We start from the raw sequence: 17736 nt of genomic DNA, 5'->3' as shown, positions 1-17736 counted from the left end.
GAATAAATATCATTTAATACTTCGTTTATGATTATATGTTTATAATGATAATTTTTCTAAAAGAAAAACACTTTAGAATATCTTCATATTGTTTTCAAAATTAGGTAGGTTTGTGTTAGAAATGTTTGGAAGTGTCAACCTAAATGTTCGAGGAGTGGTGTTGGTATCCGAAACGGGTACGACTTCTTTGTAGAAGTGTGCGTGTTTCATGTAATATAATTTCATTTTGAAAATATATATATATATATATATATATTTGTTTTTCATTTTAATCTAATTTTCTCTCCATGGATGTAGTTATATATAAAAGTGCTTCCAGAAATAAAGAGTGCCATGGAGGCCAATTTATACTGCATTCTTCCCTATTCTCAAGTCCAATCATACCCTTATTTTTATTTAAAGTAAATTCTACTTATCTCTCTTGAGATTTGTTAACATCTCACATAAACCCCTCAATGTTTCATAATCCCACTTACTTCCCTTATGAGCGACGGCCATCAAACTTGATAATGGTAATACGCTAATTTACCGTTTTGTCCATGAATTAAAATTGTAATTTCAATTACAAGGACAAAATTGACCTTTTATCAATTTTCTCCCCATGATATAAAGCATAATCCGTTAGATGGTTAATGGGGAGATGAGGAATCTATTACATAAACTTTTTTTTTTTTTTTTCCTCCTAAATTACATAAACCAGAACTTCATGAGAATATGAAACGTAGAAGGATGTAGGTAGAATATTGACAAACTGAGATAAAGTAGAATTTAACCAACCCTTTTGATAATCTTAGGATTCTTACCATCACTAGCGGATGGGCTTGGGTACATGAGCAGAAAATCCTCTTAAGGCCGCAACTATTTTCAGGATGCCACTTTGCTTCTATAATTGTTTTTTCTTTCAATAAATATATCTGAATTACTAAAAAAGGTAAATAAAAATTGTATGTGTATAAACAAACGTGTGTGTGTGTATATAATAAATATAATAATAATACATACGACTCTAGGATTCTAACTTTTAGCAATCATGCTTAATTATATACCACAAATAAATGTTTATAGTTCTTGTTAGAAGTCTAGAACAGATAATAAGCATTTACATAAACTAAATAGTATCCAAACACATGCCTGTTGACACCATGAATAAGCACACACAAGATATGTAACAAGTAACAACCAAAAACCTCTATATATATCCAATCACAAACACCCAAAAAAATCCATATAGTCCTCTCATTCTTTTCCATTGATAGATCACCTGAGAGGACTGGCCTTATACTCTTTATTGTGTATATAAATTTATGAGATATTATATATATATATATATATATATATATATATATATATATATGCATAGAAGGAAGGGTAATAGTTACCTAGAATTTCAACTCATCATCATATAAGCATGTTTTTCATGCCACTAAGATGCATCACAGCATATACTTTATCTTCATAACCATTATATTGGGTGCAACAGGTACTTCTAATTTAGGCCTTTTCACCAAAATTTTCTCTCTTTTTTCTTTTTCTTTTTCTTTTCCTTTGAAAAATGGGGGAAAAATTAATAATTTATGCAGGTCTCAGTACAGAAAACCTCAAACATATATACCATATTATCTCAAAAACATAAAAGCAAACAGTTTCACCATCAAGAGACCATCACTAAACTTTTGGGATTGCATATTTCCCAACTCTTGGCGAAATTATGGTTTGTGCTTCCGTTGTAGTCAATATCTGTGGTATTGACAAGCCCCCAGAGATGACAATCTCTGCAACATATAAATCGAGAAATTTTGTTTTATCATTTTATTGAATGAAATTCCAGCAGTTCTGCATGTTGTAGCTAGCTTAGTTTCGAACTCTTACCCAATCCTTCTCGAACAGAGAGATTAGGCCTCATAATGTCCTTCGAACTGATGAGGAAAACGTCGCCAATATAAAGATGGTTGGAGGGCACATAGACGCAGCAGAGTTCTTCTGCACCTGAGCTCTTGCGGAGAATGACAGTAGATGTGATGAAACCGAATGCATATTCCCCAACACGCGGATGCCTTATGATGGCCACTTCCTTGAAAGCGTGAGAACTCTGATCTGAAAGAGTGATTTTCAGCGACTCTATTCAGAATTATGTATGCTGACGCTAGGATTTAAGCTGAATATGATCACCTGGTGATATGGCTGCACTAATTTGTTTTGAAGCGGAGTAAATGTAGCTCATCAACGGCATCTTCTTGATAAACCATTCCCCCAAACTGAGAACAGAAGCTCCCAACCACGAGGACATGAACACACCAACCAAGAAGATGAAAGTGATGGAGGTCAGAAAGCCGAGACCTGAGAATTGGTTATGGAAATCGAAAGAAGAAACTTGTTATGCTCATACTAGAATCTGGCTTTTGCTTGTAAACTTTACTGCAAAAAATAGCTTAAATTTTAGAAAGACTACAAACAACACTAATTTCTCAATAGCTTAGGAAGCAAAGTCATTAATTGGACTCATTACTTTGGTCAAAGTTCTATTTAATGTAAAGGAAGGGTGTTATAGTATCAATCAAGAACATATTTATTTCTTATTGCCCCAACAAAACATCCAAACTTTAGTCTATTGATAATGGAACTACATTGCCACAGATTGATGTAATTCACTTTCCAAATGGACAGAGCAGCAGTAGAAAGAAAACATTTTGTTTGCATTAGCACGGAATGTACTTCAGGCATTGCAACATTATTGCACTAAATTCACATTGAGATTCCGAAAGAGACACCTTATCCCTCGTGGAATCCGTCTAGCATGCTCATAATCCTGTGATTTTTCCGTTGATGTGTTTTTCAGTTGAAAACACTGACAGAAGTAACTTAAGTAACCATTTCTATATCCTTTCCATGAGTTCACCACAAAACTACATATAAAACAACTTCATTTTCTTTTTTTATCAAATACATTATAACAATCTTTTTGAACAGAAACTGAGACAGAAAAATCCATATTTATGAATGTAGGCCGCACGACAATTTCTTCAATTCAATCAAGAGTTGTATAGGCGATCAGCAATCCCATCGTTAATTTTCATGGTGCTACAAACCATTTCATCTTTGTATAAGGTCCATATGAATTCCAGAAGTTAAAAGACAAACTTTATATTGGAATTATCTTGATACCATCCTCAACTTTGCACATCTGAATTAGCTTCCTTTCTGTAACCTTAATTTTCACATTTGAATCAAACCTCAAATATTTATGTAGTAGTACCATGCATGTCCAAATATACAGTGCAATAAAATTCGAAAAAGTTAAATATACTAACCGAAGATATTGATCCCCACATGACTATATATTGGGGAAAAGAACCCATCAACAAAATGAATGAACCACCAAGTGGTGTAGAACGTGATTGCTATGGGAAGTGTAATGACACTGCAAAACAATGTAAATTTGTACATTTCAATATATTTCCAATTATCTATTATGCTATACATTTAATTTGAAAAAGATGATGCATTAGTGTAAGACAATTGGTACATAAACAAATATAAATGAGCGTATAACACTAAATAAGATAAAGTGTTAAAAAAACCCATCCATATATTACTGCCAGATTTTTTTAGCTGAAGTTGTTAGATGTTCTTATTTCTGCAGGCTGCACTGGCAAGCAAGGGGGATGACATACATGTGAAACAACTACGAAATTGGTGTTTGACTTCATTAAAAGTAGTCTGAGAATATCGAATGTAACTACAGGATTGGTCAAGTGGTACAACTAGTAAATCATAGAAAAGATTGTGAACCTTCAACTATTATGTGCTAAATTTACCATGTCATTAACGCGTCATGAATTCTTCATAAACCATGGCACTTACAGAGGACATTATCCATCACGAGGTGGCAGATTACTTCATTTAAAGAGGGTGGTGAAGGTAATGATACTTTCTCGATATGCTACACTGTTTAATATTTATATAATCCCAAACAAATCTCTTTGATTATAGGGTTTTATTAAGCATCCCTTCTTATATAGGCTTCAGCGTCCTTGTCCGTTGCAATGAAAGAAGTCTTTGAAAATAATTTGGCTTCCCATAAATGTTAAAAGGGTCACAACAATTATTTTTACTTCCCAAGTCAGAATACCTAACTAGTTAGTATAATTGAGGCAGCTCCACGGGTGTGTGCCAAGGTTTGGCATGTATTGCAGATTTTATATATATATGTGTGTGTGTATGTATGTATAAATGATTATGAAGACAGATCAGAGGGAAAAAAGAAATCAAAAGGTTAACATTCTGGTTTATGGATATGATTGAACAAGCTAAGATATGCACACATGTATTATTATTTTTCGGGGAGATTTGATACTAACAAGAATGTTATAAGAAGAAAAATAAAAAAACAATTTCAAACTTTCCTCTCAAAACTATAAATAAAAGAAAAACATATAAGCACTGGGTTGCCGGAAGGGGAGAACCGAAAGCAGGATAGAACCCTTAAAAAAATAATAATAACTCGGGTCAAGAAATATGACAGTTTCTGTTGCAAACTTGCAATATATATATCCAGCACAACAATGGAGTTCTATGAAATAAGAAAAAGAAAATTTGAGCACCAAAGAACTAACCATCCCGACATAAACTTTTTTGAAGCCCAGCTACGAATTACTTTGTAAAATGCCTGCACAACAGCACAAGTAAAGAACAAGAAAGCCTTGTTAACATTTCTTTCGAAAAACCCTAGTTTCAAATAAGACTTCTACTACTGAATAAATCATATTAAGCATCACATAATATCAAAGTGACTTCAACAATGTCTAATTTTCATCAAATTGTTTCTGAATATTTATAATCCCAGTTGCAAGATTCTCATTGCTGCAGGCTGCTCTTGACATTCACCAGAACTCACATTGCTTATATAAGCTGTGCCATTTAATACATAAGTTCTTATAAATATCCCTAAAATGAAATTGCAGTTCAATTGAAGGATATTGATATATATATTTTTTTCTTATAGAAAAATCCGAAAGCCCTAATAATATTATAAGGCCATAATAGTTTATGCAAATGGTAGCTGAATTCAGACATAACATTTAGCATTATATTGAAAAAATAAATAAAAACAAAAATAAAATACTCACAACTTTAAACTCAAAAACAGATTCATTAATAGACAATTAGCCAAAATCAGGATCAACTAATAATTATGCCTCCATTATATTCAAGAAATTATTGAAATTATATGACAAGACATTAATAAAAGAGGTGAGCAACAGAGATTGTAATTAACTACAAACTACCTTTAGTTGTTAATAAAATGAGACAATTACATATTCAAACAGAGAAATGAAATTTGTGATATAAGCTTCAGTAGTCAGATAAATAAACCCACAAATTCAAACATTGTGACATGGAATATATAGACACACACACAGCATTTACACACACATATTAACCTCTTTGCCGGAGTGATGGGAAGAAGAAGGAACAGGGAATGCCGACGGCGACGGTGATTTAGGGCTACCATTATCAATGATTCCCACTCCTCCAACTGGAATTAGACGTTCATGATCTCTCTCATCATGATCTCTCGTCCCCATCTCTCTTTCTCTCTCTAGCTTTCTCTCTCCTGCGAGCTATCAGTAACGAACTTTGTTGCTATAGGCCCTCGCTCGTTAACCGAATATCATATTCGTATAATGCCGGTTTAGCGTTACCGCTAGAACAAACAAACTGCTTTCATCCACTGTCATAAATTTGGTGTGATCTTTTGGAAGAAAATTTGGTGTGAGTAAAAAAGATAAATATATTTTTAATTTATTTGGTTACAATAATATTTATTAAAGTACTTTTATTCTTAATTTTATAATAATGTCTTTTAATATTATTTTATATTTGATAATAGCATAAAGGAGAGATAAAATTGTTTTTATAAAATAAATAAATAAAATGATGCTTTGAATGCCATTAAACAGGCTTCAAAACAAAACAAAAATTATTGTCAAATAGGGTCTTATAAAGTTGAAAATTTTAACTTAATTTAAAAGTTCTTAGAAGTTTAAGTAAATTTTTTAAATAAAAGCACTTTTAAGTGGTTCAACAGCAATCTCAATGGGGTCATGATTGGACGCACATGAAGTCGAATGCTTATGAGAAGCCTATCAATTACACCTTATGAGTGTTCGATTTGGTATGAATCGTTTTATGTAACTATTTTATGTTGTTGAGGTTGTAGAGCCTGAATCAGAAATTCAATTTATGTTATCGCTTCGTAAACTTTGGTTTAAAGTCTAAATTAATCGTAAACACCTTTATTGATAGTGAAATTTTTTGATGTCCGTAGGCAAAAATTGTCAAACCAAGTAAATCATGCGGTTTCTATTGTGTGATTGTTTTCTATTCCCAGTAGAATGGTTAAAAAAATGCCACCTTTAGAAATATCAAATAGGGGTTGTTATGTAAATAAATTTCATAAAATCACCAAACACGAATAAAATAAAATACATTAAAATGCTTTCTCCCTTTTTAAAATTTTAAAAAATGAGAATTAAGTATCAACTTTAAGTTTGGTAAGTTATATATATATATATATATATATATATATATATATTAACAAGATTTGAACTAAATGTTGTACATTTGTAGTGGAAAAAGATCATAAGAAAAATTTGATTATCTTGGCAAATGGCAATAAACAGAAGGCATTTTTGGGATTTCAACACCAAAATTCATTTAGCAAAATATATTCCTTAAAAACAAAAGTAAGATTATTTTAACAACACTATTATAATAAAATTTGCTAAGCATGTAAAAAAGGACTGGAAAAACAATAATTGTCATGCGAGCAATTTCAGTCCAAATTAATATGCTATTTAAATTTTGGATTTTATTTTTTTTAAGTGACTTGTCTGGTCTTGAGCTCTGTAATCAACCATGGGACACATACAATTCCTCATTTTATGTGCACCAAACAATTATTAAAAAAATTTCTTTGTGACAAAGAAGATACAAATAAGTATAATCTAGTAATCTAATTGATTGAGCATCTAACTTCCTAAATAAGTGTACTCGTATTTCTCCTCATTATTTAGATGGATGAAAAAAAAAAATCAAGAATTTAAATCTTCGCATTCACCCTCGGACAAATGTAGTCCATTGTTTCACGAGCACCAAAAAAACTATTGAATAATTTTCTTAGTAGTAACCAAGAGAATTCAAAGTTCAAATTATTTGCAGGAAAGAGAAAATAATTAGTAATAATAATAATTATTATTGTTATTACTAGTAATCTCAAAATTAAGGGCAGTTAAGGCATTGGTGCATAGATGCACCAACTAAAGTCACTGCTCGTCTGGTCCTTCGATCTTAAGACCCTAAACCTCAAAGACCATAATCTCTCGTACGATGCGTTTGGTTTCAGTTTGAAGTCAGATCGATCACCGGAACCCTAATCCGGCATCGGAATTTCCAGTCATATTCATATCTGTAGATTTTGGGAGTCTTTCAGTGAAGAGGTCGGAGACGTATCTCCGGTCTGAGAGAAATGATAACCCGGTCTAAACTCGTCGAGCAACTCAGAGATTACCAGATCCGATCTCAGCAAAAATGCCCTGCTCTCACCGTCTTCTCCCCCAAACCCCATATCACAACCTGGTATCACTCTCTCTCTCTATATTGTGTGTGTCTGCGCGCGCGCCTATATGGTTTCCATTTTTCAGATTTTGAATTTTTATAATGCAACTCATATCAATTATGTATATAGCTATTTCATTGAGAAATTATTGTGTTTATGGTATGTTATTGCATTATTGAATCTGGGACTTGTATCATTGAAAAACGTAATAACAGTTTAATTGTGCCGCAATTTGTTTACACATTACCAGTGGCTAGAAAGCATGAACATGTATGCTTATTAGAAATATTCATTCTTGTAAAGTTACAATGTGAGATTGAGACGAGTGTTGTTGAGGGTTGGTATTTATTTTTAGGAAGGCTAATGAGGGATATAAGCATGTCAATGGGAGGTTGTAATAAGTTTTCAGTCTATTATATGAACTAGAAGACGCCCATCGGCGTTCAATTATGTAGCTACAATAGGACATGTGTTTTTTTTTTTGATAAGTAATAGCTACAGTAGGACATGTTGGGCAAAGCATTAACTTGTATACCTTATTTGAAATATTATTTCTTCTAAAGTTACAATGTGATATTGAGACAAGTGTTGCTGAGGGTTGGTATTTATTTTTAGGAAGGCTAATAAGGGATATAAGCATGTTAATGGGAGGTTGAAAAAAAAATTCAGTCTATTATATGAGTTAGAATATGGGTTTCAGCGTTCCTTTATGTAGAGACGACCATAGGACATTTTGGGTAATCCCTGCACCATCCTGTGACTGCTGTCCCACCAAAACTTACATGGGAGGGAGTAACTAAAAACGATTTAAAAAAATTAAATCTAAGAGAAGACATGGTAGACAATAGGAAGGAATGGAAAATGATAATTTATACCCCATCCATATGGGATAAGGACAAGGATGATGATGAGAGAGAGGGATGGTACATCATTTGGTAGGAATGGAAGGGAAGGGAAGAGAAGAGGAAGGGAGGTTCTCACTTTTGGGACTATTTTTTTCCCACAGGAGTAAGAGGAAAGGAGGAATTGGATTCACTCCTCTTTGACTTTTTTATCCTTCAAGACCTTCCTTTAATATGTAAGCATATAATAGTAAGAATCCTATGACAGTCATTTCCTTCCTTTCTCTTTACTTCATTCAACCAAATAAAAAGAGGAAAAAAACCTTTCCATTCCTTAGGGATACCTTTTCAATACCTTTCAAGTCATATCTTCCCTTCAATTTCCCAACTGGAGTATAAAAAGTTACTTTGCGGTAACAGTTTTACATGAGTAATATGAAATGATGGGTATTTATTTCAATTGTTACCAGATGTAGATGGAATAGTTCTATAAAGGATTCCAAACTTCATTCTTCTCCCTATGCACTTGAAACATATCTGTATGAGGTTTGAAAATTCAATATCTGTATGAGGTTTGAAAATTCAATATCTGTTCGCTATAATAGTATAATTAAACTGAGAAGGATTTTCACTATCCACAATCTAAGAAGGAGTCAGATGGTGAATTGGTGTTGCATGTGCAAGAAGACGGAGGAATCGGTGAATCACCTCCTACTTCATTGCCCGGGGGCAAGGGATGTTTGGTCTTTGTTTCTGGCTATGTTTGGTATGCATTGGGTGACTTCCGGTTCCACGGAGGACATGCTCGAGGATTGGAGAAGTGTATGGTGGATAACCAAGCCATAGATGCTTGGAGAGCCATTTCCCTGTGTTTATGGTGGGGCTAGGAGATCCTTTGATGGAGAGGAAAGTCGTATTTGGTCTCTCAAAAATATCACATTGAGTTCTATATTTTTTTGGTTAAATGGGTGTAATTATAAATTTGTGGGGGATTTTGTGGACTTTGTTGATAGTCTGAAATTATAGTTGGTCATTGTCAACTTTTTGTGTATTCTCTTGGTAGCGCTACCCTCTTGAGCGTATTTTAATGAAATCTTATAAAAATTAATAATAAAAATAATAGTGTAATTAAACACTTGCTGGCCAGTTGATTGTGAATGAAAAGATGCACGAAAGTATGGTAGGCATGCAAATTGGGAATTGGGAAGAAATTATATATTAATTTAGGGAATGAGAGACCTGTTTCTCTCAATGAGGAAGTACATCTTGATAATGCCCGCCATTTTGTGGTTACATAGATAAACATTGCATTGGTAAATTTTCTCATTGAGAGAAATAGTTATCCTTTAGATTTCATAAATTTTCACTATGTATTGTCTTTGGGAGGATTGATTTGAAAGAAAACAGTCTATGGAGAAGATAATAAGTGCAAATTTTCTACTTTTATTTTATTTTATATATATATATATATATATATATATATCTGTTGTTGGTGGTCGGTCCTTGTGTCTGCATTATGGCAAGGAATTTTGAGGTTAATCAATGTTTACAGAGGAAGTTGGAGATTTGTAAGAAAGGGGATTTGTATAATTTTTGGGTGGTTAAGGTTTGGAAGACAACTTTGTGCATTTTCTTCCTGGTCCTTCTGCATTGGTGGTTGATCTGTTGGCTCAATTTGTGTGATTATTTGCGTGTGCGTTTTTGAGGAAGTAGAATGGTCCCTAATCTTTTCTAGGTATTTGCAAAAATGGAAGCAAGTATTATGAAATGGTTATTTTTGACTTACTGTGTCCTTTGCTGTATGATTCTAAGAATCAGGGAGCAAGAACTAGATGGAACTCTCATGGAAGACTTCTGTCTGCCACTAAAGCTAGTGCCTTTATAGTGAAGACTGAAAAGTCAGAAGTGCTTTTTGCATAATTTTTAGGGTAAACTGCAAAAAAAAACGTATAACTTTCAACGATTTGCAAATACCTCCCTGGTGATGCAACTAACCCCGCAACAATTAGAAAATTGCAATTTACCCCACTCCGTTAAAGTGACGTTAACCCTCACGTCCATTTACGATTTTATCATTTCAAAGATTAAAAAAAAAAGAACAAAAAAAACTGGTCGTTGGAAAAATTACGAAAGAATCCAAAACCGAATTGTTCTTCTCTACAGCTCAAAATCAATCCACTATCTCTCCATCTCAAACTAGGGTTGCAGCATTGTGCTATATGAATACATTCTTCTTTCCAGCTTCTTCATTCGCAATATGGGTGGGTTATTAGAACTAACTGGGTAATCCATTTATTTATACCCATTTGCATTGTGGGTCAATAGATGGATATAAATTGACCCAAGAGCATTTTAGTCAGTCAAAAAGAGTTACAGGGCTTAGCAAGCCGGTTCTATCTGGTCTGTATTCAGGCTATTTGGTTGGACTCTCAGGCCAGGTCAGCTTCAACACTTAAGTCTAGGCTGAGCCCATTGGCTTGAGTTGTCTCTAGTTGATCAGATTGTTTTTGTAATTCGAGATTAAGTTGCATGGTAATCAAGTCCGTTGATTATTAAAATTTGCTGAAAACAATTAAAAGTTTTAGTAAACAATGTTTTTGTTGTCTGAGTTGTCTCTAATTGAACAGATTTTGTAGTAGCTATCATTTCTCGATATTAAGTTGCATGGTAATCATGTCTATTGATTTATTAAAGTTTGCTGAAAATAATGAAATTGATAATACCTGTGTTATCAAAGCTTGAATATTTATTAGTCTTTGGGAGTTTGCTAGTCTTAACCATCAAAACTTGTATATCTTTTGGTCTCTGGGAGTTTTCTAGCCTAAATTAAAATTTTGCAGCCATGTCACCTGGTGTTTTTACACGAGTGTGCACATTATATGCAGGATTGGCTGATGCGGTAACACTTTTCAAACCTTGATTTAAATATATGCTGAAGCCAAGGTGATTTGTGATCATTGGGTGATATCATAATGTTTATCACCCTTGGTGTTCATTGTTGACAAGGAGACAAATGATTTCACAAAGGAAAAACATTGTAGGTGGCTCTCTTTGTTTCAGTGGGAAAATGTTGCTAGAAAAAAAAATTGGGAAATATCTTGCTTCCTTTAAGATTAGAAGTGATCTTTTCTACCTGAAATTTATTTGCTCTCCTTAGGTAAAATCTGTTTCGACTTAAAATTAACTTTTCCAACAGGAATATTTTTCTCAAAACAACAGAATCTTAAAAATGCACTTAAACTCTTGTAGTGGCCTCTGTTTTCCTATTATTTTTCACCTCAGTTGTTTAGTTCTGCAATTGTAAAGTTCTTATAGTATAAATGATGTGATGCCTCCCAATTCCTAATGCGTGCACACCACCACTACCAGTGGGGGCGTTTGGAGGGGAGTAAACAAAAGTATGTACAAATTGCTAACAGCAGTTACGGTAAAAAATTCAGGAATATCTTGCTTCCTTAAGGGTTTGATTGGTAAGCCGGAAATTGATGATGGAAAGTGAAAGGAAAAGAAAGTGACGTAAAAGAAACATAAATTATGTTTCTATCATGCATTTGGTTAGCCTGATTTTTTTGTAAAAAATTTGTGGGAAAATGTTGTTTCATTAGTTTGGTTAGAAAGAAAGTGAAAAGAAAATGATTATATACCAAAATTACCCTCATGAATTCAATACTAAGTAAAATACATCATGCAACAAGCATAATAAAAAATATAAATAATTGTTTTATGAATAAAAATATATGTGCTTGCATATATATAGAGAGAGAGTCTAACTTAAATAGGAGTCCTAATTGAAAGAGTTAGAAAGTTGTAATATAAGTAGGAGTCCTAATAAAAGAAGTCACTCTTTTTGTGAGTCTAAAAAGAAGGAAGAGAAATAACTGCCGAGGGTATAATTGGAAACTAACACATAATGATATAACTTTCACGCGAAACTGAAATTTAAACATATTAAGGAAAATCAACCAGTTATGGGAATATTACTTTCCTGAAATTTTCCCTTTCACGCTAACCAAACTACCAAATAATTTTAAAAAAATTCGTTTCTTTTCCTTTCTAGCTAGTTGACGCTAACCAAACTAACCCTAAAAGATTAAAAGTGATTTTTTTCACCTGAATTTTATTTGCTCTCCTTAGGTAAAATCTGTTTACACCTGAAATTTACTTTTCCAATGGGATTATTTTTCCAGGAGATAATCTGTCAAAACAACAGAACCTTAAAAATGCGCTTAAACTCTTGTAGGGGCCTCTGTTTTCCTATTATGTTTCTCTTCAGTTGTTTACTTCTCCAATTGTAAATTTCTTATAGTGTAAATGATGCCTCCCCATCCCTAATGTGCGCACACTCCACCACTACCAGTGGGGGCGTTTGGAGGCAAGTAAAGGAGAGATGTACAAATTGCTAACAGCAGTTAGGGTACTTTACATATGGTTATTTAGGCAGCTCAAAATTGGGTGGCGAATGTTTTGTTGCACACATACCATCCATTCGGTATAAGCAAAAAATCTGCATACCATGTTTTCTAGGCAGATATCTAGTCCCTCTCTGCAATATGCTGCTTGTGGTGGATTTGAAGTTACGTTGAGCTTTCTTGGATGACTAGACCAAGATGTCCAAATATTCCTCTGGTCTTAGATTTACATCTTTGCCTAGGTCTTCCTGTCAACACTGTATACATTTTAAATGTTTGATAGGAACTATAATGATTTGTATGGTCACAGGTTTCTACCTTCTTGAAATCGCATTTTAAGTAACCTGAGGATCTTTGTATGTTATTAATGCGATTAAATGTAAAAGATTCTGTTCAATTTTTGCAGGGTTGATGTCTCTGTGGCAATCTTGTGGGCGTTACTGTTTTGCGTGCTTGTATTGTCATCCTGTTGGAACCTTTACTTCAGATATTTATGGCTTTCTTTTGTCCTCGTATGTCTCAGTATCCTTATTCCTGTTCGCCTGCGAATTTCTAGGCAGGAACTAGCAAGGAAGAGAGATAGAAGATTGTTGTTACCTTTGTCCATGTGAATACCCACAGTTAATGATGTAAGTTCAGCCCAATTATATGGCCAATGGGCATTTTTCTCACCTTTGATACATGTGACATTTATTAGATGTTTATAAGCTGAAAGCAATGATCTTTCAACAAGTACACTTGCCATCCTACTGGTTCTTTTTTCTTTTTATGATCCATATGTGAATTATTCGTTTCATTTGTAAACCCTACATGTTTGAGCTGCGAGTTAAAGGACCCCTAACCATTCCATTTTTCCATCATTGGCTTGAAATTTCATTTTGATGCCCAAATCTATACTTATTGTGTTTTTCTTCTATTTTATTTCCAAGAACAGACTGGTCAATTTGAGATAGATGGTATGGATTATCCATATTGCTTTTACTAATTATATATATATATATATATATAAAGGATATAATTACATTTGATTGTTGGAGGTATTGCAATTGACAACAAATGTCTACTATTAAAGTGGGTAATCTAGCTTTTGATGTAGATAACATTATGCAAGCTGTTTATGATATATATGTATTTTTGTACACATTTTTTGGTAACTAATCTCTGTAAGCATCCTATATACTCTCTAGAATTCTCCACATAAACATTCTAGATATATACAAACCCTACAAAATTCTCTACACTCTAAAATCGCTACAAGCTCTAATATTTTAGAATCTTTCAACTCTCTTTACATATTCCATAATCTCCACACAAATGTGGAAGACTATAGAACACGACGACGTTGTCCTTAGTGCTTGCGAGTCGCATGCGTGGCACAATGGGTTGGCAATACGCCACTCATTTTCATTTACTTTCCTGGGGACCTTAGATATACATTCCAAAATCTGTTACTATATTAACCTGGATACTGATACAAGTAGGTATGTCCTAAGGTTTGGTTCTAAACATACATTAACCTGGATACTGATTCAAGTAGGTATGTCCTAAGGTTTGGTTCTAAACATACACTAAGAGGTGCCCTTTCTATTAAGTTGTGAACTCAGTTTTGGTAGGAAATATACTTCTGACACTTGAAATGCTATGGTTCTGTAGGGGCTTAACTCTCTTTGCTTTGATTTAAAAAATTGTGTTTGATTTCACCTGGAAGGAGAAAGAAAAAGTGAATTCTGTATGTTCCAAAAGGAGCATGTTTTAAATAATTTGGTGTGCTTCTTACACGACAGCCACTTCTACTTGCAAAGTTTTTTGGATTGTGATTAGATAATTTATCCAATTACAATTTTTAAACTTCTCTTTACTACAATGCTCTTAAATGAACTCTTTTGTCTAGCTGTCATCTCTCCTTTAAGTTGAATAGACAAGGCAATACTCGGTTACACTTGGTTTTAAAGGCCGAAATTTTCGGCTAATGAACACAACATTATGTCTAGATTATTGTTTATCTTTTAAGGTGTATTAGTTTAAAGCTATCATTGGGAACTTTAATTGCTGTACTCAGTATTTGATTAAGCCTAGCAGGGACTGATGCTGATATTGCCTTCACCAGGTGTCATGACACATCAATGGGGACCATGAGCTAAAGATGTGACATAGCCGAAAGCAAAAGTTAGTGAGCTGTGTAATCAAATATCTCCCATCCCAAGTTAAATTGGCTAGGTTTTTATCCCATTTCTTTGTGGTCTATTTCTTTTACATTTATTCTTTTGAGACAATTCTCTCTAAAAGAATATAAAAAACTGGAGAATACAAGGATTTTTTTTTTTTTTTCCTTTCTTTTTTCGTTTTCCTTTCAACCCATTGCTTCGTAACCATTGTAGGGGACATTGTTGTTGTGATGATGAGTTGGGGAACAGCTTCATGTTGTAGCCGAGAAGGTGCTTTACCGATGACTATTTAGAGATTGTTTTGCCATTTTTGTGATCCTGTTAGTTCAAGTATACCTGAGAAAAGGAGATTTATAATTGTGTATTTGACTTTAATAATATTGTGTGTATAAAACCATAACAGGACCTCAGGGCAAAGTCTCAAGAAGTTAAAATTTATCCTCAGCTTGTTTTCCCCTGCTCTTTACCAGGTTATTGTCCTCAACTTTCCATGCTGATTCCCTTTTTGTCTATATATGTGTGTCTCTATGTTTGTGTGTGTGTGTGTGTGTGTGTGTGAGCATGCAAATGGATTCAAAACATGAAACAAAGAGGGTTAGGATTTTCATATTTCTTGAAGACACTTAGAGTCTCTGAAAGTAGCAACAGCTGTATCATGTTCTTATAGAACCTCCAAAACCAGAAATAGTATAATTCTTAGATAAAGGACTAGTCCAGCTGTCCAAACTCTATTTATTGCAGAGTTTGACGAGAGTTAAATGTATGCAATTTTACTTTGATAAAGAAGAGAGAGATTTTTTATTTTTTATTTTTATTTTGTCATCTCGAAGTCACAATGTAGCCGTCTTATCCGTATCCTCTAGTATTATAATTTCTGTCCTAACTTCTCCCTCCCCAAAAGCTAACAGTGGCTCAATTAAAATCTACAATGAGCATAGAAAAGGATTGAATTGGTCAAAAAAGGATTGTAATGTGAAAGTTGAATGTAATGATTCTCTGAGCATTGAGCACCCACGTCTTTACAGAGCGATGAAGCGTGCACAATGATTGAAAGAGCTTTTGTGGGTTTTGCTTCTAAAATCATGAAATGGAGAGGCTGACACAATGATCTCTCCTCTTCTATTCACTTGCTTGCTTTTACCACAAACCCCAAAGTTGGCTTTGCTTTTGTCACCTCAATTTTGACTAGTCTTGTCAGCTGGTAGGGTATGAAATAGTACGGGGTTGACCCGGATCCGACTTGCTCCAATTTCATTTTATGGGTTTAGATTATAATTTTGAAACCCGTCAAATATGAATATCTTTTACAAAAATTGTCTCATTTTATAGGGGTTAAATATCATATATGGATCATATATTTTGTAAATTATATGGGTGAGATGTGAGTTGTCCATAGGATTCGGCTTGGATTTGGATACGGACCCCGGCAATTAAATATGACTTTAAAATAAAAAAAACATGGATCTTATTTAGATTTGCTTCAGTTTGATAACACAGGTTGGTTTTGGATTTCAAAAAAATATATGGGTAGGATCAATTAAATATGAGTCTGAATTGGATTTTTCTCAAAACTAATACTACTCGTATACAGCTAAAAAAATAATTCAAATGGACATAGGACCCTTTTCTTGGAAGTTTCTTTTGCATGGCATTCTCAACCTTTCTCCTTATTGCCTCTCTACTTCGTACACACAATTAAGGAAACAAAATGTTTTACTAGACAACATAGTATATGTTGATTGATAATTTGAAATTTACCTAACAAGTTTGAATCATCGCACAACAATTTATAAGACTATATATACTATGTTAATTGATAATTTGAAATTTACCCAACAAGTCCAAATCCTCCACTGCACAAGAGGCATGTTTATTGCGATTGATAATCATGAGACACGTGTGAGCGTGATCATCTTATCCAGTGGATAAAACTTACTATCAACAAAGGTTATAATTACTTACACGCGTAATCGTGAGACGTGTGTTAATGATCGTAATCGTCCTGTCCAATTTTGTACAACACGCGTAATCGTGAGACGTGTGTGAATGATCGTGTCCAATTTTGTACAACACGATGCTGTTCCTAATCCTAACCCTATTTATACCAGTAGTACTAAACTTTGACCAGCCTCTTAAAGTTACTGTAGTAGAATCCAGTGGCTTTGTCCCATAGAAGATCTTGGGCCTGACTTTTTTTATGTCAGTCGGCTTAACAAATCACCAGTGGCCCAGTCTAACAATCAAAATTGGGTTGTAAAGGACCTCCATCCTCGTGCCCTACACTACAGTACGCGGTAGGTGCACAATAAATCCCCTTCCCGATACGTCCTGTGCAGCGCACGTGTTGTGTGAACAGATTCATCATTCCAAACACGCCCCACCCGCACGAGTGGTTGGTCATTGCTTTTAGCTGGTTGGTTGGTCAGTTAGGTCGGCAGGTTTTGGCCTGTACTGTTCTCCATCTCTCTCTCTCTCTCTCTCTCACACACACACACACAATGACATTATATTTAAAAATTAGTTAAACCATCTTATATAATGTCAGTTAAATAAAATAAAAATAGTTTAATTAACTAACACAAACAAAAACAAGCATAAATATATTCATTTTTTTCTTCATATTTTTCAATTTATTTAGTTACCATTAACCCAATGGTATAAACTTGAGAGGCTTCACCTTCATGGTGATTATATATAGAGGA

At 33.9% G+C, this 17736-nt stretch overlaps 1 protein-coding gene and 1 long non-coding RNA gene across 4 annotated transcripts; one reads left to right on the top strand and one right to left on the bottom strand.

Moving 5' to 3' along the window:
- Window positions 1-1429: 1429 nt before the first annotated feature.
- Window positions 1430-5663, bottom strand: LOC132267544 (protein LIKE COV 3-like). Its single transcript, XM_059768694.1, has 6 exons — window positions 5442-5663; window positions 4614-4666; window positions 3309-3418; window positions 2170-2337; window positions 1870-2094; window positions 1430-1772 (listed from the first exon to the last, which is right to left on the bottom strand). Exons 1-6 carry the CDS (start codon window positions 5583-5585, stop codon window positions 1666-1668), a joined length of 807 nt encoding a protein of 268 aa, XP_059624677.1. The 5' UTR covers window positions 5586-5663; the 3' UTR covers window positions 1430-1665.
- A 1638-nt stretch (window positions 5664-7301) lies between these two features.
- On the top strand, window positions 7302-15478 carry LOC132266715 (uncharacterized). 3 transcript variants are annotated; one of them, XR_009468687.1, is made up of 4 exons: window positions 7302-7638; window positions 13276-13498; window positions 14977-15086; window positions 15248-15478. It is a non-coding gene; the product is annotated as an uncharacterized LOC132266715 (long non-coding RNA). The 3 variants fall into 3 exon arrangements; XR_009468688.1 differs by having other exon boundaries at window positions 14977-15304; window positions 15438-15478; XR_009468686.1 differs by having other exon boundaries at window positions 14977-15478.
- The last annotated feature ends 2258 nt before the right edge of the window (window positions 15479-17736 follow it).

Source organism: Cornus florida, unplaced genomic scaffold, assembly GCF_030987335.1.
Source record: "Cornus florida cultivar Cherokee Brave unplaced genomic scaffold, ASM3098733v1 CherokeeBrave_3.0.0_Hap2_Chr07, whole genome shotgun sequence".
Taxonomy (NCBI): domain Eukaryota; kingdom Viridiplantae; phylum Streptophyta; class Magnoliopsida; order Cornales; family Cornaceae; genus Cornus; species Cornus florida.
The sequence above is the reverse complement of the archived record's forward strand: the minus strand, read 5'-3'. Positions and strand labels throughout refer to the sequence as shown.

Coding starts and splice junctions, on each gene's coding strand:
- LOC132267544 (XM_059768694.1), bottom strand. CDS start 5,585: ATGGGGACGAGAGATCATGATGAGAGAGATCATGAACGTCTAATTCCA. Junction 2,095..2,169: donor TAGTGCAGCCATATCACCAG/GTGATCATATTC, acceptor TCACTCTTTCAG/ATCAGAGTTCTCACGCTTTC. Junction 1,773..1,869: donor CTCTGTTCGAGAAGGATTGG/GTAAGAGTTCGA, acceptor TATATGTTGCAG/AGATTGTCATCTCTGGGGGC.